This window comes from Gopherus evgoodei, unplaced genomic scaffold (assembly GCF_007399415.2).
Source record: "Gopherus evgoodei ecotype Sinaloan lineage unplaced genomic scaffold, rGopEvg1_v1.p scaffold_119_arrow_ctg1, whole genome shotgun sequence".
NCBI classification, from domain to species: Eukaryota; Metazoa; Chordata; order Testudines; family Testudinidae; genus Gopherus; species Gopherus evgoodei.
This window is the reverse complement of record NW_022059782.1, coordinates 99,436-123,410: the sequence shown is the minus strand read 5'-3', so window position 1 is coordinate 123,410 and position 23,975 is coordinate 99,436. Positions and strand designations below refer to the sequence as shown.

The 23,975-nt window shown below is 66.9% G+C and overlaps 2 protein-coding genes across 2 annotated transcripts; both read left to right on the top strand.

Moving 5' to 3' along the window:
• Window positions 1-1,274: 1,274 nt before the first annotated feature.
• LOC115639763 (TATA box-binding protein-associated factor RNA polymerase I subunit C-like) lies at window positions 1,275-14,386 on the top strand. The gene is made up of 14 exons (XM_030542727.1): window positions 1,275-1,401; window positions 2,188-2,281; window positions 2,634-2,742; window positions 4,250-4,345; window positions 4,825-4,895; window positions 6,301-6,516; window positions 6,904-7,056; window positions 7,316-7,432; window positions 7,895-7,966; window positions 8,976-9,111; window positions 9,238-9,366; window positions 11,528-11,705; window positions 12,595-12,732; window positions 13,576-14,386. Exons 1-14 carry the CDS (start codon window positions 1,275-1,277, stop codon window positions 14,268-14,270), a joined length of 2,331 nt encoding a protein of 776 aa, XP_030398587.1. The 3' UTR covers window positions 14,271-14,386.
• Window positions 14,387-17,765: 3,379 nt separating this feature from the next.
• LOC115639764 (uncharacterized HIT-like protein Synpcc7942_1390) lies at window positions 17,766-23,432 on the top strand. The gene is made up of 5 exons (XM_030542728.1): window positions 17,766-17,835; window positions 20,054-20,209; window positions 21,784-21,888; window positions 22,308-22,380; window positions 23,247-23,432. Exons 1-5 carry the CDS (start codon window positions 17,782-17,784, stop codon window positions 23,336-23,338), a joined length of 480 nt encoding a protein of 159 aa, XP_030398588.1. The 5' UTR covers window positions 17,766-17,781; the 3' UTR covers window positions 23,339-23,432.
• Window positions 23,433-23,975: the final 543 nt, after the last annotated feature.

The following is a 23,975-nucleotide window of genomic DNA, read 5'->3' as shown; positions in this document are numbered from 1 at the left end:
TGGCAGGGTGTCATGACCCCCAGCACTCATACTCTCCTGGCTCTGTACAGTCCCTGCGGGAGCCCCCTTCAGTGTGACAGCCCCTCTGGGGGGTCCACTCTCTCTCGGGGTCAGGCCCCTCCACCTCCTGGAGCCGCACCTCTCTGAGCCTTAGCACGGCTGTCTCTGCCGCAGGCCCCCTCAGGGAGTCCATGTGCTCTAGCTCCCCAGGGCCTCCACCCTGAGGGAATAATGCCCCCCCGCCCCGCCCTCTTCTCCAGACCGGAGTGACTCTCAGCCAGAATAAAACAGGAGGTTTATGGAGTGAGTGAACCCAGCACAGGAAACTCTCTGGCATCAGGCCTGGCCTCCCCCAGCACATCTAGGTCTGTCCAACTCCGGGTGCTCTCTCCTCCCAGCCTAGAGACACCCCCGCCCGCCCACTTCCAGCTGGGCGTCCGATATCACCAGCTCCCAATTCCCGCCTCGTCCTTTGTCTCTGTCCCAGGTAAACAGAGACACCTGGGCCTCCTCCCCTCCACCCTTTGCACCCCTCTGGCTGAAACCGGCTGGGGCAGGTCACCGGGGTCCTCTCCCTGCAGCCCATTGTCCCCCACTGGCCAGAACCAGCTGTGACTCTGAGCTGGGCCTCTCGGTCCCAGGTCACAGTCGCTGGGGTCTCCATCCTGCACGCCAGTCGCTGGGGTCCCAAGTTCCCTCTCTGCTCCCTCGTTAAACCAGTACCACCCAGGGAAACCGAGTCGCACCCCCTCTGCCTACAGCCCATTGTCCCCACTGGCCAGAACCGGCTGTGACTCCTGAGCTGGGCCTCCCGGTCCCAGGTCACAGTCGCTGGGGTCTCCATTCTGCATGCCAGTCGCTGGGGTCCCAAGTTCCCTCCCGCTCCCTCGTTAAACCAGTACCACCCAGGGAAACCGAGTCGCACCTCCTCTGCCTGCGAGCCAGTGAAAACAACCAGACCCCCCCCCCGCTATGGGGCCAGGCTGCTGGGGCAGGGCAGGGCGGGGTGGGCACCGGGCGGGGTCCCCAGCAGAGCTGCGCCCGGGACCCCGACTCCCCCGCCCTCCTGTGACCCGGGGGCGGGGCTGCGCCGAGGCCCCGCCCAGCTCGTGCCCCGGGCTGCGGGCGGAGTCTCCCCCGGCCGCCAGGGGGCGCGATGCCTGGTCCCTGCCGGCGCCGCTCTATGGTCCCCGCCGGGCGCTGATTGGTGGATCCGGGGGCGGGGCTCTGTGGCGCCCCGCCCCATCCGCTCCCCGGCGGGATCGGGCCCCGCCATGGAGTTCCCGGGGAGCCTGTTTCCCGCCTTCTGCAGCGCCGGGCCCCCCCGACCTGCCCGGCCCCGCCCCGCCCCGCTCGCGGGCTGGGGGCTGCGGGCCCGTGCTGGGGCCCGGCGCGGGCCAGGTGCGCGGGGGGGCTGCGGGTCGGGAGTGAGGGGCACCGGGGGGCTGCGGGTCGGGAGTGAGGGGCACCGGCAGGGCGGGGGGCAGGGGCACCGGCAGGACGGGGGGGCTGCGGGTCGGGAGTGAGGGGCACCGGCAGGGCGGGGGGGGCTGCGGGTCGGCAGTGAGGGGCACCGGCAGGGCTGAGGGGGCTGCGGGTCGGAGTGAGGGCACCGGCAGGGCGGGGGGGCTGCGGGTCGGCAGTGAGGGGCACCGGCAGGGCGGGGGGGCTGCGGGTCGGGAGTGAGGGGCACCGGCAGGGCTGGGGGGCAGGGGCTGCGGGTCGGGAGTGAGGGGCACCAGCAGGGCTGGGGGGCAGGGGCTGCTGGTCGGGAGTGAGGGGCACCGGCAGGGTTGGGGGGCAGAGCTGGGGGCAGGGACTGCGGGTCGGGAGTGAGGGGCACCGGCGGGGCAGGGGCTGCGGTTCGGGAGTGAGGGGCACCGGCAGGGCTGGGGGAGGTAGGGCTGCGGGTCGGGAGTGAGGGGCACCGGCAGGGCGGGGGGGCTGCGGGTCGGGAGTGAGGGGCACCGGCAGGGCTGGGGGTAGGGCTGCGGGTCGGCAGTGAGGGGCACCGGCAGGGCTGAGGGGGCAGAGGCTCCTGGTCTGGAGTGAGGGGCACCGCAGAGCTGGGGGAGATCCCAGCTGTGGGTCGGGGTGGAGCTGCCTTGGCCAGGCTGTGGTGGGGAGGTCGGGGTGCATCGTGCAGGCGGGGGGGGCTGTATTAACTTCTCTGTGTTGTGCCCCCAGCCCCAGGAGAGGTTTATTCCACTTCGCAGGAAGAAGGGCGAGAGCTGGGCCCCTGCCGAGGCGTGTGCGGTGCCCTTCCTGCTCCCCAACGCGAGTGAGAGCCCCCCCGGCCAGGGCCTGAGTGAAGGGGGGGTTGGGAGCCCTACCAGGGAGGGGCCCGCCTGGCCCCGAGCCTGGCACCACGGAAGCCATTTGTTAATTGGCGTCTGTGTGGGTGGGTGCGGACCTGTGTCATGAGTTTGCCCTGGGGCCCCTGATCTTTTCCTTCTCGTAACCCCCTGGGGGCTGGCAGAGCTACTCGTGCATGGGCAGGGGTGGGTAGCACTGCCCCCACCCCACCCATGGGGGGCGTATGCCTGGTCCTCCCCCTCCCATGCCAGGTTGGGATGTGTTGTCTTCCCTCGCCCGCTGTGGTAACTACCTGGCCCTGCCCGTCTCTCACGCAGGCAGTCGTGTCCCCACACTGACGCCCCACGACATCCTCTACGTGGGGCAGATTCAAAGGAAGCACCAGGCCGGCAAGACTGGGGGGCTGCGCTGGACTTCACGGGGCAGGTAATCCCGCAGGCGGCAGTGTGCTGAGGGGTCTCCCTGCCGTCCCTGCTCCCTGGCAGGCGGGTCCCCGGGGCCCACCCAGCAGCTCCTGACAGACCCTGCCTGACGGGTGTGCTCCAGGGGTGCGGGACTGAGGTGGGGAGCAGCCCCGGGGTGTGATCCAAGGCACCTCTCACCACAGAGAGGGCATCTGGGAGCTCCCCATGGGCCGGGGGCAGAGCGAGAGGTGGTGGTTCCTCAGGCCCATCCCCACCACAGCCCAGTGGCTGGAGCCCGAGGAATCCATGGCAGGGCCCAGGCTCCAGCTCTGCCCAGCCGGGCGCTCCAAGGAGCTGCCTCTGTCGGTGACGGCTCCGCAGAGCCTGTGCTGAGCCCCAGCTTGTTAACAGGCTCTAGGAGGATCCCTTCTGTGAGCCAGACCCCCACGGGGGCCGTTCTTCCTCCAGGGTCGAGACGGAGCCCCTGGGCTCCAGCCTCCTGCTCCACCCCTGGAGCTCTGCCCATGAGTCCCACTGAGCCAGACTCCAGGCGAGACGTGTCCCCCTGCAGGGACTGATGCCCCCAGCTGGTGCCCAGCCCTTCCAGCTGAGCAGGGTTGTCAGGCGCCTGGAGCCTGGCCCTGGAGGTTTGTGGGGCAGCCCAGGGAAGCAAAGGTGAAGAGAGCTCAGTCTGGCCTCACCCCGCCAGCTGTTGTAGGATCCCCGTCCGTCTGTCCCGGGTGAGAGCTGTGTGTCTCCACAGGCCCTGGCACCGTCCCCTGTTGCTCTCCCGCCGGGCTTTGGGGAAAACCACCCTCCCCTGAGTGATTGGTTTCCAGGTGTGACGGTCCCGGCGCTGGTGCTCCCCTGTCTGATCCTCCAGTGAGACGCCCCCACGGTCCCTGCTCTGCCTGGGAGCCCCTTTAAGTGCTGTGTGCCCTCTGGGGAGCAACCACCTGGCAGGCACAGGGTTCAGACAAGTGTCATGTGGCCCAGCATGCATGCTCCACAGACGGCCCCATGATGCTGGGGCCCGGTCCTCTCTGTGCAGCACGTCCCTAGTGGGGCTGGTTTGGGAGGTTCCCTGTCCCCACTGACCTTGGTTCTCCGGGTCCAAGCCTCCCGGCTGTTCCCGAGTGCCCCCCTCTGGCTGTCGTAGATGCCAAGGCCAGAGGGGTCGCTGTGGCCAGCTAGGCTGAGCCCTGCCCCCCAGGAATCAGCAGCTCCGCTCGTGCTCAGCTGCGAGGAAACCAGCCCCTCTGGATGTGCAGCTGGCTGGCGGTGAAGAATCCCCCGGCCCGTCATTCGCTCGTCACTCGATGCTGATGCCCTATCGCCAGGCTATGCTTGTCTGGCTTCAGCTCCCAGCCCCCAGGTCGGGTCAGCCATGCTCTGCCCAGCTCTGTACCCACGTGCTGCAGCGCCCAGGGACAGGGCCAAAGTCCCACGGGGAGCTGGCTGAGCTGGGCATGAAACGTGGTCCCCCCAGGCCAAGCCTGTCACACTGACCCTGCCTCTCTCCCCGGCAGCTGGCTCGTTTCTTCCTGGATCACCCTGAGGAGGCCTTCGGCGCCATGGGGCGGCTTCTTCAGGAGAACTTCTACCTAGGGGAGGCGCGGCTGCGGGTGAGCGTCCCTCACCGGGGCTCCTCTGTGCCTGACCCGGGGACGGGATGGGGCAGCACCCACCGCGCTGCCTCTGCTGCGTGGGGAGCTGCCTCGACTCCCAGCCCCTGCCCCCAGCTATGGGAATAACCCCCTCTCCCCCATGCACTCAGGGGACCCACTGCGCTGGGCACTGTGCAGACGCAGAACAAGGGCGCTGCCCCTCCACTGCCCCTGGGCTCACACTCACAGATGAGCCCAGCACCGCAGGCAGGTCTCCTGCTGGCATGTATGCACTGTGCCCTCCCCGTGTGCCCTCTGCCCGCCCGCACCCCCTTCCCTGCCCACCTCGTGTGCCCTCTGCCTGCCCCAGCACCCTCATTCCCCTCCCTCACCTTGTTTGCCCCTCCCCCATCCCCCATCGCATGTGCCCCCCAATGCCCTGGTACCCCCCCCAGCGCGTGTGCCCTGACCTCGGCCTGTGCCCTCCCTCCCTGCAGAGCAAAGCGCGGGAAAACACCATCTCAGTGAAGACCCTGGTCCAGGAGCTTGGCCGGAGGGAGGGCAGGCGGTGAGTGGTGCCCAGGCACTGCACTTTCCCCTCTGCTCAGGGTGCCGTGGGCACAGCTGGTGGGCAAGGGGCAGAGCCGGGCTCAGCCTCCAGGCACCATGTGCCTTGGGCTTGGACAGCACTGACCCTGTGTGCCAGCGTCCCCGGCCAGCACAGCTCTGAATGGTGCTCCCCAGGCTCCTGCATGGCCCAGGGCGGCTGGGGAGACCCCACAGAAAGGCTTTAGTGTGGGGGTAGCTGGGGAGAGGCCAGGGGCTGTTCCCAGGGCCTAGACATCCCCTGCCTCTGGTACCCAGCCCCAGTGGGGGCAGTTTGTCTGTTACACAGTGTGGGGTGGGGGGGCTGCGGGCTGGGCCCAGCAGTCAGGGGATAGCGTCAGTTTGTGGCACTGGGGAGGAGCTGTTCGGGGGCCCCTCCCTGCACGTCTGTCCTGGGCAGCAGCCTCCCAGCTGGCTGAGGGCTGGCTGGGCTGAGCTGTCCCGATGCCCGGCTGGCTGGGGGCTGGGCAGGGGCAGGGCTGAGCTGTCCCCGATGCCAGGCTGGCTGGGGAGGGGCAAGGCTGAGCTGTCCCCGATGCCAGGCTGGCTGGGGTGGGGAGGGGCAGGGCTGAGCTGTCCCCGCTGCCAGGCTGGCTGAGGGCTGAGGGATGGCTGGGCTGAGCTGTCCCCGATGCCAGGCTGGCTGGGGGCTGAGGGATGGCTGGGCTGAGCTGTCCCGATGCCAGGCTGGCTGGGGGCTGTGGGGGGCAGGGCTGAGCTGTCCCCGATGCCAGGCTGGCTGGGGGCTGGGCAGGGGCAGGGCTGAGCTGTCCCCGATGCCAGGCTGGCTGGGGGCTGGGCAGGGGCAGGGCTGAGCTGTCCCCGATGCCAGGCTGGCTGGGGGCTGGGGAGGGGCAGGGCTGAGCTGTCCCCGATGCCAGGCTGGCTGGGGGCTAGGCAGGGGCAGGGCTGAGCTCCCCGATGCCCGGCTGGGGAGGGGCAGGGCTGAGCTGTCCCCGATGCCAGGCTGGCTGGGGGCTGGGTAGGGGCAGGGCTGAGCTGTCCCCGATGCCAGGCTGGCTGGGGGCTGGGAGGGGCAGGGCTGAGCTGTCCCCGATGCCCGGCTGGCTGGGGGCTGGGGAGGGGCAGGGCTGAGCTGTCCCCGATGCCAGGCTGGCTGGGGGCTGGGAGGGGCAGGGCTGAGCTGTCCCCGATGCCAGGCTGGCTGGGGGGGGGAGGGGCAGGGCTGAGCTGTCCCCGATGCCAGGCTGGCTGGGGGCTGGGGAGGGGCAGGGCTGAGCTGTCCCCGATGCCAGGCTGGCTGGGGGCTGGGGAGGGGCAGGGCTGAGCTGTCCCCGATGCCAGGCTGGCTGGGGGCTGGGGAGGGGCAGGGCTGAGCTGTCCTTGATGCCCGGCTGTCCCCGCAGTCACTGCCCCCAGCTCCAGCCCAGCCCGCGGCTGCGCCGGTTCTCCTGCCTGTCCCGGGACTGGCTGTTCGAGGTGCCGCTGGGCCTGCTGGCCGAGTGCCTCCATGAGGAGCTGGCGCTGCAGTGTGCGAAGCTGCTGTTCGACGACGCCCCGACCGGGGGAGCACTGGCCTGGCTCCCCACTGAGGATGGGCTCCTGCCCCCAGAGGCTGCTTGGTCTACCCAGGAGGGGAGGCCATGAATCTCCTCTGTATCCTTCTGCAGACAGGCTGGGCTGGCGGTGCTGGTGCAGGGCACTGCTGAGTGTGGCCCCGGGGGGGGGGGGGAGGAGGCAGAGCTCATTGCTGGGGGCATCAGGTCCCTGTTGCACCCCTGGCGATGGGGGTTTGATGCCCAGGAGCTGGCTGCTCTCACTGGGGACGGATGGGCACGGCTCGGCTCCATGGCTGGGGGCTGGCACGGGGGGCTCGCTGGGCTGGAGGGGCTGACTGTTGTCTCCGGGCTGGGGGCTGGGCTGGGAGGTTTGCCGGGCCGGGGGCTGGCTGGCTGTTGTCCCCGGGCTGGGGCTGACCCTCTGGCGTGGGGCCGGCCATGGCCCTTCAGGCGATGCGTGGCCCTTGACACGGTGCCAGGTTTTCAGGAGGTGGCTCTGGAGCAGGTGGCCGGTGGCCTGCAGCCCCACGCCCGGCCGCCCGGCGCAGTTCGAGCTCAGTGGCCGGGTCCGCCAGGTGGCTGCCATGCGGGTAGCCGGGGAAGGTGAGTGGGCCCCCGGGGAGGTGCCAGGCTCTGCTCCTGGCTCTGGCACTGGCTGTGTGTGGTCCTGGAGAGCTGCCTGCTCCCTGGAGGAGGGCTGAGACCCTGGGTGCACGGGGCAGGGAACAGCCTCCCGTGGGGGGCGGGCTGAGGCGCTGCGCCCACCTGCCCCTGTCCTGGGGCACCCCTGCCCTGTGGGGCTGGCCCTGCTCAGCAGCCATTGCCCTCACGGCTTACCGCGGCGTCTCCTCCCCACGTGCAGCCCTCGTCGGCGTTCGCTCGGATTATCACTGTGGTGCCTGGCGGCTCCAGACGACGCCGCCCCTGTCCCTCTCCAAGTAATTCGCACCGATGCGCCCGCCTCCTGTCTCACCGTCAGGTACGTGCCTGGGCTGGCCTGGCTGGAGGAGCCGCGGGCCTAGGGGAGCTGGGGGCAACACTCCCTGTGGGCCCCGGACTGGGGTGCCCCTCGCCCCCCCTATCCCTGCCCTGGGCGGGAGCTGGCCCTGGGAATGCAGAAGTCTGTCCCGTTGCTTGCGGTGCAGGGGAAGAAAGGGGCCCATCTGCCTTCCTCGGCCGTGCCAGGTCAGCCACTCCGCGCCCAAGGCTGGTGCTCGGTTCGCCCCGCCGCCCGGAGCTGCCTGCCCTGGTCCAGGCTGGGCTCAGGGCACCAGTGCGCGTGACTCACGGCCGTGTACCGCGGGTGGGCTGCGCTGCCGGTCCGTCCCTCCCACCACGGGCCTGACACAGCAATGAGCCTTTAAACCGGGTTTGCTGGACCCGTCCGTCCTGTGCCCGAGGGGAGGTCTGCCCTGCGCTGACTCTCTGCCCTTCTCTGCAGCCCCCACCTCCCCGGGGAGCTGTCGGTCTGCACCCTCAGCGGGGCCGTGTACCTCTGGAACGTCGAGACTGGGTAAGGGGGGCCAAGGGCTGGGGCCTGGGAAGGGGGGCCACCTGGGAATCCAAGAGCTTGCATGGGTGAGGGTGGGTGCTCCTGGGTGAGGGGTGGTGTGGCTTTTCCTAACCACTATGAAGCCTGGTGCGTATCCCCCTCCCACTGCAAACAGCCAGGGACCGGCCCAGGGAGGGGGCACCATGCCCTGCATCGTCCCCGCCCAGGTGAGGTGCTGATCGCTCTGCCCAGTGTCCTGTCCTCCCCTTCCCCACACGCCAGCCCAGACAGTGACCCCTGAATCCTGTGCATCGCACCCCCCTGTCACAGAGTCCCCAGGCGATGCTCTGGAACTGCTCCCCACAAAGCCAGGCAGGACTTTGGGGAGTCTCCTCTCCCTTGGAGCAGACTGTCTGCAGGGCTAGAAGCTCACACGGCTTCACCTCCTGGGTCTCTCCTTGGAGCATTCAGCATCCTCTGTCCCTCCATGCACGTCCCACAGCAAATCCACCCAGGTGGGATCCTGGGGGAGCCAAAGGGTCCTGCACCCCCACTTCACAGTCAGACGTGACTCTCAGCCAGCCAGTAAAACAGAGGTTTATTCAATGACAGGAACAGGGTCTAAAACGGAGCTTGTAGGTACCGCGAACCAGACCCCTCGGCCGGGTCCATTCTGGGGTCCTGCGAGCCAGACAACCCCGTCTGCCCTCACTTCCCGTCCCCAGCCAGCTCCCAAATGAAACTCCCCCCAGCCTCTCCCGGCTCCTCCCCCAGCCTTTGTGTCCAGAGGTGTCACCTGGCCTCCAACCGCCCTCCTGGGTTCTCAGGTTACCTGCTCAGGTATCTTCCCTTCCCCAGGCAGCCCATCCCAGCACAGCTCCCCTGCCCCCTTCCCAGGTCAATACTCCCCACTCAGCATTCACCGAACACAGCCCGAACGTGCCCACTTCAGCACATCCCCCCCTTGGGCTGGCCCTGCGGTGATCTCCCCACCCCAGTGCTGGCCCACTGGAGATTCCTGCGTCCCCAGGCTGCAGCGACTGCGCCAGGACCCCGAGACGGCGTTCTTCCGAGAGGCGTCACCGTGGCGCTGGAGTGAGTTCACCTCCCACCCGCGGGTGCTGAGCTGCGCTGACCGCACTGGCCTGCAGTGCCTCGACGTGCGGGTGAGGCTGCCCGGGTGCAGCGAGTGGGGAGGGCAGGACGGGCATATGGGGAGGGAATTGGGGCTCACGGGGGGTAGGGGCCCTCCCTCCCTTGGCGCTCACATGCCCTGGTCTTTTCCGCTCCAGGCTCCCACCAGTTGCCAGTTTGATCTGTTCAAGGTGGGAGGAGAAGCCGAGTGCCAGAGAGGAGAGCGAGTGATGCTACCCATGTACCTGGGCAGGGCCCACCCCTGCCAGCACCTTGTCGCCACACAGGTGAGTGCCCGGGCAGCTGGGTGGGCGACGCTCCAGCCCCTCAGCGCTGGGGGGAGGCTGGGCGGCCGGGCTGACCCTGCGGAGCCCGGGCCAACCTGTGGCAGGGGAGGGGAGGGGAGCAGCCCGGAGGCTCTCTGGGACGTTCTCACTAACCCTCCCCGCCCCCCCCGCTTACAGGCAGGGGAGGGGAGCAGCCCGGAAGCTCTCTGGGACGTTCTCACTAACCCTCCCCGCCCCCCCCCGCTTACAGGCAGGGGAGGGGAGCAGCCCAGAATCTCTCTGGGACGTTCTCACTGACACACCCCTCCCTCCCCCTGCCCCTGGGACGCTCTCACTAACCCCCCCTCCAGTGCCTTGCCCCCCCCTCCCGGTTACAGGCAGGGGAGGGGAGCAGCCGAGGGGCTTTCTGGGACGCTCTCACTAACTCCCTCCCCCCCCCGGTGCCCTGCCCCCCCCCCGGTTACAGGCAGGGGAGAGGAGCAGCCTGGGGGCTCTCTGAGACGCTCTCACTAACCCCGTCCCTCCAGTGCCCTCCCCCACCCCCCCCCCGGTTACAGGCAGGGGAGGGAAGCAGCCCGGGGGCCTCTGGGATGTTCTCACTGACATACCCCTCCCTTCCCCTGCCCTCCCTCCCCGCCATTACAGGCAGGGATGGGGAGCAGCCCGGGGGCTGTGACGATGCGGTTCTGGCAGGACCCAACTGAGCTGCCAATTCAGGACCAATTGCTCAAACAGGGCAGTCACAGCCCTAGGCTGGGGTTTTTCCACCTCTAAGGCAAACCAAACCAGCCAGACAAAAAGGACTTCGGTTTTACCCCCCTGGCTAACCACAAGTCACACAAGCAATTTCCTTAGACATACCAGTCTCCCAGTATCACCACCAGTGCCACCCGTCCTGGGATGAATGGTTATGAAAACCAACACCCCATAAAGAAAAAGGTTCTCTCGATCCCAAAGGACCAAGCCCAGACCCAGGTCAATATACACATCAGATCTTACCCACAAATCACGCTGTTGCCAATGCTTTAGAATCTAAAATGTAAAGGTTTATTCATAAAGGGAAAAAGATAGAGATGAGAGCTAGAATTGGTTAAATGGAATCAATTCCATACAGTAATGGCAACGTTCTTAGTTCAGGCTTGTAGCAGCGATGGAGTAAACTGCAGGTTCAAATCAAGTCTCTGGAGTCCATCCCCGCTGCGATGGGTCATTCAGTCCTTTGTTCAGACCTTCAGCTTGTAGCAAAGTCCCTCCAGAGGTAGGAAGCAGGATTGAAGACAAGATGGAGATGAGGCATCAGCCTTTTATAGGCACTTCCAGGTGTAAGAACACTTCTTTGTTCTTACTGTGGAAAGTTACAGCAAAATGGAGTTTGCAGTCACATGGGCCAGTTTCTGCACACCCTGCTGAGTCACAGGGCGTAACTGCTTCTCTCGAAGAGACAATTGTGTAGGTGATGGTCCTTAATGGGCCATCAAGCAGGCTAAACAGAGCTGACACCAACTTGTCTGGGATCTTTCCCAGTAACACAACACAAGTTTGCAATACAGACAGCATACAGCCAATATTCATAACTTCAACTATAAAATGCTACAGACATACAGACAGCATAATCATAACCAGCAACCCATAACCTGGTCTTAGACACCTTATATGACCCCCTTTACCTAGGATTTGGTGGCACTACAGGACCTTGGTTGCAACCCATGTTCTATATAGTCCCAGTTTATATCAATAACGTCACAGGGGCTCTCTGGGACGCTCTCACTAACCCCCCACGCCCCCCCCGGTGCCTTGCCCCTCCGCCCCCCGGTTACAGGCAGGGGAGGGAAGCAGCCCGCGGGCTCTCTGGGATGTTCTCACTGACATACCCCTCCCTTCCCCTGCCCCCAGTGCTCTGCCCTCCCTCCCCCCAGCCCCCCATTACAGCAGGGGAGGGGAGCAGCCTGGGGGCTTTCTGGGACGCTCTCACGAACCCCCCCCTCTGTTGCCCTCCCCCCCCATTACCGGCAGGGGAGGGGAGCAGCCCGGGGGCTCTCTGAGATGTTCTCACTAACCCCCCCCTCTGGTGCCCTGCCCCCTCTGGTTACAGGCAGGGGAGGAGAGCTCGAGGGCTCTGAGACGCTCTCACTAACCCCCCCCTCCGGTGCCCTGCCCCCAGTTTTCGGTGTACGTGCTGGACGAGCGCTTCCCCCTGGTGCCGATGCTGCGCTGGGAGCACATGCTGGAGGCCCCGCCCATCTTTGCCCATCTCGCCCCGGGCCGGTCTCAGGAGACCAGCCACAAGGTGCTGCTGGGCGCCCACCGCACGCAGGAGCTGCTGCTGCTGCAGTACACGGGTGAGCGAGGGCATGGGAGTGGGGGGGGGCAGGTGCTGCAGTACATGGGGGGCATGGGGACTGCTGCAGTACACGGGTGAGTGGGGGGGCATGGGGGACTGCTGCAGTGCATGGGTGAGCGGGGGCATGAGGCGGGGCGGCAGGTGCTGCAGTACCGGGGGGGGGCGGAGGGATGCGGGGCTGCTGCAGTGCATGGGTGAGTGGGGGCGGGGCATGGGGGTGGGGGGGCAGGTGCCGCAATACATGAGGGGGCGGGGGGCTGACAGCTGCTCATGCTGCAGTCCCTGGCTGGGGGATGGGGCTGTTTCCGGCAGGGAGGGGTCATGCTGGGGGATGGTATAGGGCAGAGATCACCAAACTGGGGTGTGCTCCCTAGGGGGTCACAGAGGAACGCTCAGGAGGGCTCAGCAAGCCCAGGCCAGCCCCCGTGGGTGGAAGGAACGCCACCCAGCCCCACCCCCTGCTGCAGCCCCAGCCTTGGCCCCCTTACCCCTGTCTACAGCCCCCCACCCTGGTAACCCAGTCCCATTCCTGGCTCCGGCAGGGGGGAGGCTGTGCCCCTGAAAAGTTCGGGGACCTTTAGTGTAGAGGGGTCTCTGGAGTGTGTGCACATGTCAGCATGGGGGTTCCCCAGAGCTGGGGTGCCCCTCCCCCAGCCACACAGGGTTCTGTCTAGGGGCTGAGTTACAGGTGGGGCGGGGCTGGGGCTGTGGGGTCAGAGCTGGTGGGGCAGTGCGAGGGGGGCTGGGGAGGTCTGAGCTGTGGGGGGGCAGTGCGGGGGAGCTGGGAGGGCAGAACTATGGGAGGGTCGGGGGGTCCAAGCTTTGAGGGGGCAGCTGAGGGGAGCAGAGCTCCCGCACAGCTTTTTCACACTCCCCCTCTCGCCCAGGTGGCAGCCATTCAGCCTGCCAACTCACAGGGCCCCCCCGGCGGCTCCATCCCATCTCCCAGGGTCTGCAGCACCTTTCCCCGCAGGTGACCCCCTGGCAGGGCCTGCTGCACCAGAGGCTGGCCGCGCCCGCAGCTGGTAGGTGGCTGGGAGTAGGGTGGGGGTGGCCTGGCATGGAACCCCCCTGTCACGGAGTGTGGGGGAGTCAGGGCCCTGCACCCCCGGCTTCCTGCGATTCACCGTGACTCTCAGCCAGCCAGTAAAACAGAAGGTTTATTTAGACGACAGGAACACGGTCCCAGACAGGTCTTGCAGGCACAGACAGCAGGACCCCCTTTAGTTAAGTCCATCTGGGGCCCCAGGGAGGCCACAGCCCTGTTGGGAAGCCGAAGCCTCGTCGGGGCCCCTCTCCATTTCCCAGCCAGCTCCCAAACTGAAACTCCCTCCAGCCTCTCACTCAGCCTCGCCCCGGCTCCTCCCCCACCTTTGTCCAGTGTCCCGGGCAGAGGTGTCACCTGGCCTCCAACCCCGCTCCTGGGTTCTCAGGTTACAAGCCCAGGTATCCTCCCTTCCCCAAGGCAGACAGTCCCAACTCCCCTGCCCCCTTCCCAGGCTAATATTCCCCACTCAGCACGAACATTCCCACTTTCACACCCACATGTCCCAGCAGTCCCAGGCCCCCATCGCTGGGGTGCAGCCAAAGGGAGGGGCCCTGGCTCTGACCTCCCTGTGCCTCTGACAGCGGGCTCCAGACAGCTGGGAGGGGCGGGACAGGGATCTCCCCTTGCTCCTGGGGTGGGGCTGTGTGTGGGCCCTGTGGGGGTCTCCCCAGCTCTCTGTGTGGGCTGAGGAGGGGGCTCTCCAGTTCTGTGTGTGGGGCTGCCTGGGCCTGGGAGGGTCTCCCCTAGCTCTGTGTGGAGCCCAGGAAGGGGTCTGTCCCCAGTCACTGCACTCAGCCCCCTCACCTCTGTTTCCCCCCAGGCGTGACGGCCGCCCCTGCCAAGCAGGAGCCACTGGAGCCCTTGCTGGTTTTCCAGCTCTCTGAGGCCGGGGACCTGTTCTACCAAAGCCTGGTGCCCGAGCCACCGGCAGAGAGCGAGTCGTCGGAAGCCCCCACCTCGCCCCCATCCCTGCCAGTTCCTGCTGTGGCCGGCCAGCCCTCGCCCGCATGGGGCGCCTCCCTGGGCTCGGGCAGCGAGGAGAGCGGCCCCCTGCCAGGGCCTGTCTCCGAGGGCAGCGCCAATGCTGGGCAGGCAGCAGCCCCAGAGGAAGCCATGCCCAGCGTGGGCCTGGCAGCCGCTGCCCCCTACGGCTGCTGGCTGACAGCTCTCATCAGGGCCTGGAGCCGGCGGCCGGAGCAGAGCCAGCCCCAGCGCCCCCCCACCATCGGCCATCAGCGCCTCTTCACCCATGGGGAGCTGAGCCAGCCGGCTGGGGCCAGCCCCCTCTACCGCCAGGCCCGCCAGCTGCTGCGCCGTGCCATGCGGGAGCGGGCCTGCCTGGCACCTTGGGCCCTGGGGCTGCCCCCCACCCCCTTGGCCATGCCTGACCCCGTGGAGCCCAGGGCCTGGCCCGACGACCTGAGCAAGCGGCTGACGGCGTCGTGGGCGGGCGGCTGGGGCGAGTGGTGGGAGGAGAAGCTGGGCGTGACCAGGCCCACAAGCTGCACGCGCTGAGGGACCGGAGACGACGCCTGAAGCAGGCGCGGAGCCGCCGCAGCCTGTTTGGCAGCTTCACCTCCTCTGTCACCTACCAGTCTGACCTCAGTGACTTCTCCGCCTGCAGCCAGCCCCCCGAGCCCCTGGGCCAGGCCTGCGAGGAGCTGCAACCCCCGGCCCCTGTGTGCCGCCAGGACCTTTCCCCAGCAAGGGCGGGAAGGGGGCATCGGCCCCCAGCCCCTGGGCAGGACTGGCCGGCCTCCCCGCTGGCCAGCAGCTCCCAGCGCAGCGGGCAGGAGGCCTGGGGCAGCCAGGACCCAGAGGACTCTTCCCAGCTGCTCTCGTCCCAGACCCTGAGCTCGCGGGGCATCCCCAAGGAGCGCAGGAAAACCCTGCGGGACTACCTGGCCATCTTCACCCAGCCCTGCCCGGAGCCGCCGGCCGAGCTCCCTGCGAGCCAGGTCTCCAGCCTGGGCAGCCAACGCTGGGGCCCCTCCTCCCAGAGCCAGCGCTCCACAGGGTCGCAGCCCCCCTGCAAACGGCCCCGCATGGGCTTCTGAGAGCCGCCGCGGGGACGTTGTCTGGATGAGCGGCGTCTGTGCAGCCATGGCCTGGCCCTGGGGCCGTTGGCCGGTGCAGATAACGCAATAAACAGAAAGGCAGCACCTGGGCATTGTCTGTGCCGTGGGGATGGACTCGCCGGCCGGGGTTTTCTGGAGCAGGCCTGACCCCCAGCAAGTGGCAGCAGGTTCGTGGGGCCCAGGGGCTGTCGGCTGTTGTGGTTTCTCAGGCACCAGGCAGGGTGGGTGGAACGCCGGCATTGCTGCCTGCTGCTGCCATGTGCAGGGGTGAGTGGGAAGCTGAGCTCGGCCCATGCCTGGTTCCCCGCCAGGCTCCCTGCTCCGACCAGCTAGCCCCACACTGCAGCTGGCAGCAAGGAGAGAGAGCCAGAGCCAAGCTGGTGCATGACTCCCCGACTGCCTCTGGAGGGCTCGTCTGGGGCAGGGCCTGCCACCGATGCCAGGGGAGCTGGGCACGGGCAGTACGGGGTGCAGAGGGCTGTCCTGCTGTGCAGGCATGGAGAGCCCAGGCCTATGGGTGTAGCTGGGACAGGGTGTTGGCACACACTTCACCAATGGGAGCCGTGAAATGCCTGTATCCTGAGTGCTGCTCCCCTAGCCCTCTAGGGTCACGGGAGCAGTGGGGGCTCCCAGCCCTGGGCTGGGGGACTGACCCTGGGGGCATGGGAAAACCAGCCATGAGCTTGCTTCTGAGCAACATGCAGTCTGTACGTGCCCTGCGGACCTCTCTGCCACTGGATCTCCCATCATGTGCATTCAGCCTGCCTCAGTGGCTGTGGGAAAGGCCCTTGGGGCAGGATATTCCAGAATTGCCCCTTGAGGGGTTTCCTGCCCTTTTCTCTGCAGCAGGAGCAGCAGCGAGTCCTGGCTCCCGTCAGATCAGGCTGTGGGCTGCTGGGCTGAGGATTTTCTGTGACAGATACTAGAGAGAGAGGGGCTCTGGCCCCGGCCCCCATCCACTGGGCCGGGAGGGGATTGGGGGCTTTGTCCTAGCCCCCTCCCACTCTGTGGGGCCTCCAGTGCAATGGACACATACTGGAGCTCCCCCACCCTTCTCATCTCCACTGTCCCTCGGCGAGCAAGCTGTGCTGAGTGCCAGCTCTGCCGGGCAGGACCTGCCCCCCAGCCCCCTCTGACAAGCAGAGAGCCCAGGAGGCCTGGCCCGAGCTTGGTGTGCTTCACGGCCAGCTCCACAGCCCTCCAGTGGCAAGGGAAGGCGGCAGGGCTGTGCGCAGGGGCGCCTTGGGGGCTAGGCGAGAGGTCTGTCAAAGCATGAGTGGTGCGGAGACAGTGACTAGGGACGGGATATTTTCTCCCCTTCTAACACGCCCTGGGTCACCCCAGTAAAGGACCAGGCAGCGGGTTTCAGACACACAAGGGAGCATTCCTCCTCCAACTCCATCCAGCCTGTGGCACTCCAGTGTAACCGGGATCAAAACTCACCGAACGATCCTGCAGGCCAGGTGCCTCAATGGCTATTAGCCAAGATGTCCAGGATGCAGCCCCCTGCTCCGGGTGTCCCTAGGCCTCTGGCTGCCGGAAGCTGGGACTGGATGACATAGGAGGATCACTCAAATTGCCCTGGTCTGTTCCTTCCCTGGGGCACTTGGCACCTGTTGGCAGACAGGGTAGAGGCTGGGGGCATGGGGCTGGGGCAGTGCACAATCGGTGCAGTGGAAGTGAACCGAATGGGGAAAGTCTTTCCACTTACTTTCATTCTGGGAAGTATTTTGGGGGGATATGGCCTGGCAATGCCAGGGCTGCGCCTGTACCCGAGTCTGGATGCAGGGCTGTCGCGATCTGCAGCTGCTGGGTGCTGGTTTCCCAGCTTGCCCGCTGTTGGTGTTCCTTGGTGCCTGGAGACGGGAGCTCTCCCTGGGGGCTGCACCGAGGAAGAAGCTGCCATGCCCACGTGCCCCCCCACATGGAGAGGTGGTGGTGGGCTCAGGAAATTCTGTGATGTTCATTGTGGGGGAGATACTGGCAGTGCACAAGCCCCTGGCCCTGCTCCATGTTCAGCCCAGAGGGGCTGGGCCCTCCCTGGCTTTCCATAGCACTGGCCTCGCAGGCTGCCAGACATGGCCCCACCAGCATCTGCTGTTGCCCCAGGGTGCCCCCCCTCCTGCGTGCCCCGCTCTGGCCCCACCCTGCCAGTGTGATTGCTGTCACCCCTGGGACTGGCCCAGGGAGCTCCTGGGTGCCCTGCCAGAGCCACCCGGCACCCAGGGCTGCGTGGTGGGGTGCACAACCACGGGTGGAGGCATGACAAACATGACCCCCGTGTGCCGTGGTGATTCACTCCCTGGGGCGCACACCCAGTGGATCAGACCCAAAGGTCTGCGGCACACGGGGCTGCCCACCTCCTGCAAGCCACCCTCCAGCCCCGAGCCCCAGGGATGTGCAAACACGGCCCCGAAACCTTCAGTTTGACACGGAATGGCACCAGCCCGAGCCTGCATGTGGTGCACAAACAGCCCTGCACCAATGTGTGCGCACAGGGATGTGTGCACGTGCATCTGTGTACCATGTACACATACACGCACACTGCATGTACTGTACACACACACACACCAATGTGTGCACACACACGCACCAAAGTGTGCATATATCCTGTACCCACAGAGTCTATAAGGAGCCACAGGGCTTTCTGTCGCTTTTTACAGTTCCAGACTAACACGGCTACCCCTCTGATACTTGACACACACACACAGACACCAAGGTGTGCACATGTGCTGTATATACACACACACACCCAGGCCCGTGTGTACACGTACCATACACACACACGCGTATGTCCCCGCTGCCTCCATGGGAAGGATGGAACCGGCACCAGCTGGGAAACTGAGGCACGGCTCTGGCCCCTCCCCCGCCCCGGGTCCGGAAGGCGGACACGGGCCCTTTAAGGGGCGGGGAGTGGGCCCCGCCCCCGCGGGCCGGACTGGCTCAGCATGGCGGGTGCGGCGCTGCGCGGGGCTCGGGGCTTGGCCCGGCGCTGGGGGCAGGTACCGCGCGAGACCCGGACTCCTGGGTCCCTTCCCGGCTACAGGGTAGATGGGGGGAGGGGCTGGGAGCCGGACTCCTGGGTCCTATCCCGGCTGCGGGGTAGAGGGCTGGGAGCCGGACTCCTGGGTCCTATCCCGGCTGCGGGGTAGATGGGGGGGAGGGGCTGGGAGCCGGACTCCTGGGTCCTATCCCGGCTGCGGGGTAGATGGGGGGAGGGGGCTGGGAGCCGGACTCCTGGGTCCTATCCCCGGCTGCGGGGTAGATGGGGGGGAGGGGCTGGGAGCCGGACTCCTGGGTCCTATCCCGGCTGCGGGGTAGAGGGGCTGGGAGCCGGACTCCTGGGTCCTATCCGGCTGCGGGGTAGATGGGGGGAGGGGCTGGGAGCCGGACTCCTGGGTCCTATCCCGGCTGCGGGGTAGAGGGGCTGGGAGCCGGACTCCTGGGTCCTATCCCGGCTGCGGGGTAGATGGGGGGGAGGGGCTGGGAGCTGGACTCTTGGGTCCTATCCCGGCTGCGGGGTAGATGGGGGGGAGCTGGACTCCTGGGTCCTATCCCGGCTGCAGGGTAGAGGGGGGAGGGGCTGGGAGCCGGACTCCTGGGTCCTATCCTGGCTGCGGGGTAGATGGGGGGGAGTGGCTGGGAGCGGACTCCTGGGTCCTATCCCGGCTGCGGGGTAGAGGGGCTGGGAGCCGGACTCCTGGGTCCTATCCCGGCTGCGGGGTAGAGGGTCTGGGAGCCGGACTCCTGGGTCCTATCCGGCTGCAGGGTAGATGGGGGGAGGGGCTGGGAGCCGGACTCCTGGGTCCTTTCCCGGCTGCGGGGTAGATGGGGGGGAGCTGGACTCCTGGGTCCTATCCCGGCTGCAGGGTAGAGGGGCTGGGAGCCGGACTCCTGGGTCCTATCCCGGCTGCAGGGTAGAGGGAGGGGCTGGGAGCTGGACTCCTGGGTCCTATCCCGGCTGCGGGGTAGATGGGGGGGAGCTGGGAGCCGGACTCCTGGGTCCTATCCCGGCTGCAGGGTAGAGGGGGGAGGGGCTGGGAGCCGGACTCCTGGGTCCTATCCCGGCTGCGGGGTAGAGGGGTTGGGAGCCGGACTCCTGGGTCCTATCCCGGCTGCGGGGTAGAGGGGCTGGGAGCCGGACTCCTGGGTCCTATTCCCGGCTGCAGGGTAGATGGGGGGGAGGGGCTGGGAGCCGGACTCCTGGGTCCTTTCCGGCTGCGGGGTAGATGGGGGGGAGGGGCTGGGAGCCGGACTCCTGGGTCCTATCCCGGCTGTGGGGTAGATGGGGGGGAGGGGCTGGGAGCTGGGACTCCTGCGTCCTATCCCGGCTGCGGGGTAGATGGGGGGGAGCTGGACTCCTGGGTCCTATCCGGCTGCGGGGTAGATGGGGGGGGAGGGGCTGGGAGCTGGACTCCTGGGTCCTATCCCCGCTGGGGTGGGGGGCGCTCGGAGCTGGTGCCTGGGGTATTGGCCTCGCGCCCGCAGCCCTGCACCTCATGGTGACCGTGGGGGCAGCGAGCGGTGAGGGCCGCCGCTCCAGACCCACGGCTCCTGGGCAGGGCAGCGCTCCGGTGGTTCGGCTCCGGCACTGCCATGTGGCCGCTCTCCGCAGCGAGGGTTGGGGGTTCTCCAGCTGTGTTGTGACCCCCTGTGAGGGGCAGCAGGTCGCTGGGTGCAGGAGCTCTTCCCCCGCCAGGCTGTGTCTGCGTGGGGATCGGGTACCCGAGGGCAGGGCTCAGCCCCCAGCGATGGCCCTGGCCCCTGCCTGCTCCCCCCGGCTGTGTCACGCTGGGGGCTGCTGCTCGCCACTCCCCCAGCTCTGGCACAGCAGTGCCTGCAGCTCTTAGCCCCTCCGGGCCTGCCTGGGGCAAGCTGGTGAGCGCCAGTGTGGCACAGCCCCTTGGCTCTCCCGCAGCCGTTAGGTTTGGCCGGGGCAGGACGTGCCCTCGGCTCCGTGCCGCTCGCTGAGCAGGGCCCCGCTGTCTCCCCACCCTGGTCACAGCTCAGTACGGAGCAGCCTGCGACCCAGATCATGGGGATTGTGCGGCTGGCTTCAGCGTCCTCTCGCTAGCTGTGGGGTGGCCCGAGCAGGGTGGGAGGCAGGGGTCTGTTCCCTCCACAGCTGTGTCTGTGGGGCTGCGCTGTTCCCAGGGTGAGGGTGTGCAGGGCAGGGGGTACAGCTGGCAGTGCCCCTTAGCTGATGCCTCTCTGCCCCAGAGATGCTACGTGGCTGCTGGGGGGCAGGATGGGGAGGTGCAGAAGGCTCAGCGAGCAGCCAAGGCCAGTGAGGAGCCAGGCCAGCGACCCCCAACCATCTTCAGCAAGATCATTGACCGCTCCATCCGGGCCGACATCCTCTACGAAGATGACAAGGTGACCCCCTCCGCCTCATTCAGGGACATCCTGTGCTGCCCTGCAGCCAGGCCTGCCCATCACTGCGCAGGGGCCACGCTGCTGCCTGCCCTGGGCACACCCTGCTGAGGCCTTGCCTGCTTGGCTCCCAGCATGGTGGGTGGGGCTGGGGGGAGGATGCCGTGGCCTGGGGCTGGGAGATCAGCTCCCTTGAGCCCAGAAGGCCAGGTCCTGGGGTGAGGCAGGGGCAGGCCCAGGTCTCTGCCATAGAATCACAGAATATCAGGGTTGGAAGGGACCTCAGGAGGTATCTAGTCCAACCCCCTGCTCAAAGCAGGACCAATCCCCAACTAAAACATCCCAGTCGGGGCTTTGTCAAGCCTGACCTTAAAAACCTCTAAGGAAGGAGATTCCACCCCCTCCCTAGGGAACCCATTCCAGTGCCACCACCCTGCTAGTGAAAAAGTTCTTCCTAATATCCAACCTAGACCTCTCCCACTGCAATTTGAGACCATTGCTCCTTGTTCTGTCATCTGCCACCTCTGAGAACAGTCTAGGTCTATCCTCTTTGGACCCCCTTTGAGGTAGTTGAAAGCAGCTATCAAATCTCCCCTCATTCTTCTCTTCTGCAGACTAAACAACCCCAGTTCCCTCAGCCTCTCCTCATAAGTCATGTGCTCCAGCCCCCTAAGCATTTTGGTTGCCCTCCGCTGGACTCTTTCCAATTTTTCCTCATCCACCTTGTCGTGTGGGGCCTAAAACTGGACACAGTACTCCAGGTGAGGCCTCACCAATGTTGAATAGAGGGGAACAGTCACGTCCCTCGATCTGCTGGCAATGCCCCTACTTATACAGCCCAAAATGCCGTTAGCCACCTTGGCAACAAGGGCACCCTGGCGACTCATATCCAGCATCTCATCCGCTGTAACCCCTAGGTCCTTTTCTGCAGCACTGCTGCCTAGCCGCTCATTCCCTAGTCTGTAGCAGTGAATGGGATTCTTCCATCCTAAGTGCAGGACTCTGCACTTGTCCTTCTTGAATTTCCTCAGATTTCTTTTGGCCCAATCTTCTAATTTGTCTAGGTCCCTCTGTATGCACAGGCGGCTCTGAGCCCTGCCCTGCTCCTGGGGCAGCACCCGCCAGCCCCTTCACCCCTCGACCCCTGGCCAGGGCAGGGGAACTCCAGTTGGGCCCCCCCTTTGCTGGGAACAGACTGCCAGAGGTAGGAGAGGTCAGCCTGGCTGGGCTGGGTGATGGCCGAGGGGTGAGTGCCCCCCTGCCTCCCAGAGGGCCCCCCCCCAAGCTCCCTGGCCCAGCCCCCTTGCTTCCCTGCAGTCCTGGGCTTCCCAGTGTGGAGGGCAAATGCTCTGACACTTGGCATGGACCCCAACCCCGTGGCGTGTGGAGCAGGGCTGGGGGTGATGTGGCCCCTGGAGGGGGAGGACTGTGACCTGCAGGGAGTGTGTCAGAGGCCCCGTGGGGGAAGGGTCGGGGGGGCAGTGACCCTGCAGTCCCAGCCCTGGCTAAGCTGGCGCTTGCCCCCCCAGTGGGCGGTGGGTGCCCTGGCAGCAGTGCTCACGGTGCTCTCCCCGCAGTGCCTTGCCTTCCGGGACGTGGCCCCGCAGGCCCCCGTGCATTTCCTGGTGATCCCCAAGTGCCCCATCCCCAGGCTGAGCTGCGTGGCCACGGGGGACGCAGAGGTGAGCAGAGCGACTGGACAGGGCCCCTTCCCCGAGGTGCCTCTGTCCCACTGGGAGGCTGGGGTGGGGCAGGGAGCGCAGCCCAGGGAGCAGCGAGGGTCATGGGGAGCCGAAGGGCTGGGCACAGGAAGGGGGCTGGACAGCCCCATGTGCTGGCTGGAGGGGGTGCTGGCACCAGAACCACGGGACGGGGAGTGATGGCTCCAGCCCTGGTACGGACTGGCTGTGACCTTGGGGGGCACCCTCCCTCCTGAGCCCCGCTGACCCTGCCTGGCTGTCCCCCTGGGGCTGGGTGCAAAGGTGGGTGCTCTGGGGGAGATTCAGGGCTGCGGCACTCTAGGTCGCCGGGGAGGGGTTCTGGGGGTGCTGCCTGGAGTGTCCATTCCCCCCCCTCAACCTACCCCTCTGCTCCTGCCCAGCTGCTGGGGCACCTGCTGCTAGTGGCCAGTCAGATGGCAAAGGTGGAGGGGCTGGTGGATGGCTACCGAGTGGGTGAGTTGCTGGGACCCCCTGCGCTGGGGAGCGCCCGGCTGCCTGCCCTGCCCTGCCCTGGGGTTTCCCTGGCACTCATCAGCGTCGCCTGCTGCCAGCCCAGCTGTGACCCTGCCCCAGACGTGTGTGAGCCACTGGTGCCCTCCAGCACTTCCCTGCGTCCCTGCCCTGGAGCGTCGTCTCCTCATGGGCTGGGGCCCTGCCTGTGACCCCCCATGGCCCTGTGGCTTCAGCACGTGTTGTACCCCCCACCGCTGCCCTAGCACCTCGCTCTGGGTAGAGGGGGCCGGCCTGCCCGCAGGAGGCTGGCCCCACCCTCTTGCCCAGCCCATCGGGGGTCAACCCCGTCCGCCTGCCATGCCACACCTGTAGGTGGACGGCCTTGCCCCACTTCACCCATAGCAGGCTGGGCCCCACCCTCTCGCCATGCCACGCCTGCAGGGGATGAGCCCCCACCCCACTCACCTCGCCCCACCCACTGGCCCCCATGCTCACGCCATGCCACGCCTGCAGGGGGCTGGCCTGGCCCCTCGCCCAGCCCATAGGGGGCCAAACCCGCCCCACTTGCCCCAACCCACCCATAGCAGGCCAGGCTCCACCCTCTCGCCATGCCACTCCTGCAGGGGACCAGCCCCTGCCCCACTCACCCTGCCCCACCCACCGGCCCCCATGCTCACGCCATGCCACGCCTGCAGGGGGGCGGCCCTGCCTCACTTGCCCCAGCCCACCTGGCTCAACCTGCCTGCAGGGGCTGGCCCCACCCTCTCATGCCACCCCACTCGCCCTGCCCACAGGGGGGGCCAGACCCACCCCACTCGCCCTGCCTGCAGGGCCTGGCACACTCACCCCGTGTCTCTCTCTTTCAGTGATCAATGATGGGAAGCAGGGGGCTCAGTCTGTCTACCACCTGCATTTGCACGTGCTGGGCGGGCGTCAGATGGGCTGGCCCCCGGGCTGAGCTGCAGCTGGAGAAACGGGAGCAGCGGACACAGCGCCAGCCCCACTGGGCAAACCCGTTCCTCAATTAAAGTGCTGTGAGAGGGCCCATGTGATCACTGGCCTGTCTGTCCAGGTGCTTGTCCCCCGGCTGTCTGGGGCTCACACCGGGCAGGGGGGTCGGCCTCCCACTTGGCAGGAAGAGGCTGTGCTGGGGGAGGGGAGCACATGATGCCCATGGCAGAAGAGGGAGGGGAGGGGAGGAGGTAGGATGTGATGCCTAGGCCAAGGAGAGGACAGGAGGGACCGTGCGATGCCTGGGGTTGGGGGAGTATGTGATGCTCAGGCCAGAGGTGAAGGGGGGGCGGGCGTGTGATGCCTGGCGAGGGAGGGAATGGGGGGGAGCGTGTGATGCCCGGCGGGGGAGGGGGGGAGCATGTGATACCCAGGCTAGGGGGTATGGGGGGGACCATGTGATGCCTGGCAGGGGGAAGGGGAAGCGTGTGATGCTCAGGCTGGAGGGGAATGGTGGGGACCGTGTGATGCCCGGCGGGGAAGGGGGGAGCGTGTGATGCACAGGCCAGAGGGGAATGGGGGGGGACTGTGTGATGCCCAGGCCGAGGGCGAAGGGGGGCAGCATGTGATGCCTGGGGGGGGAG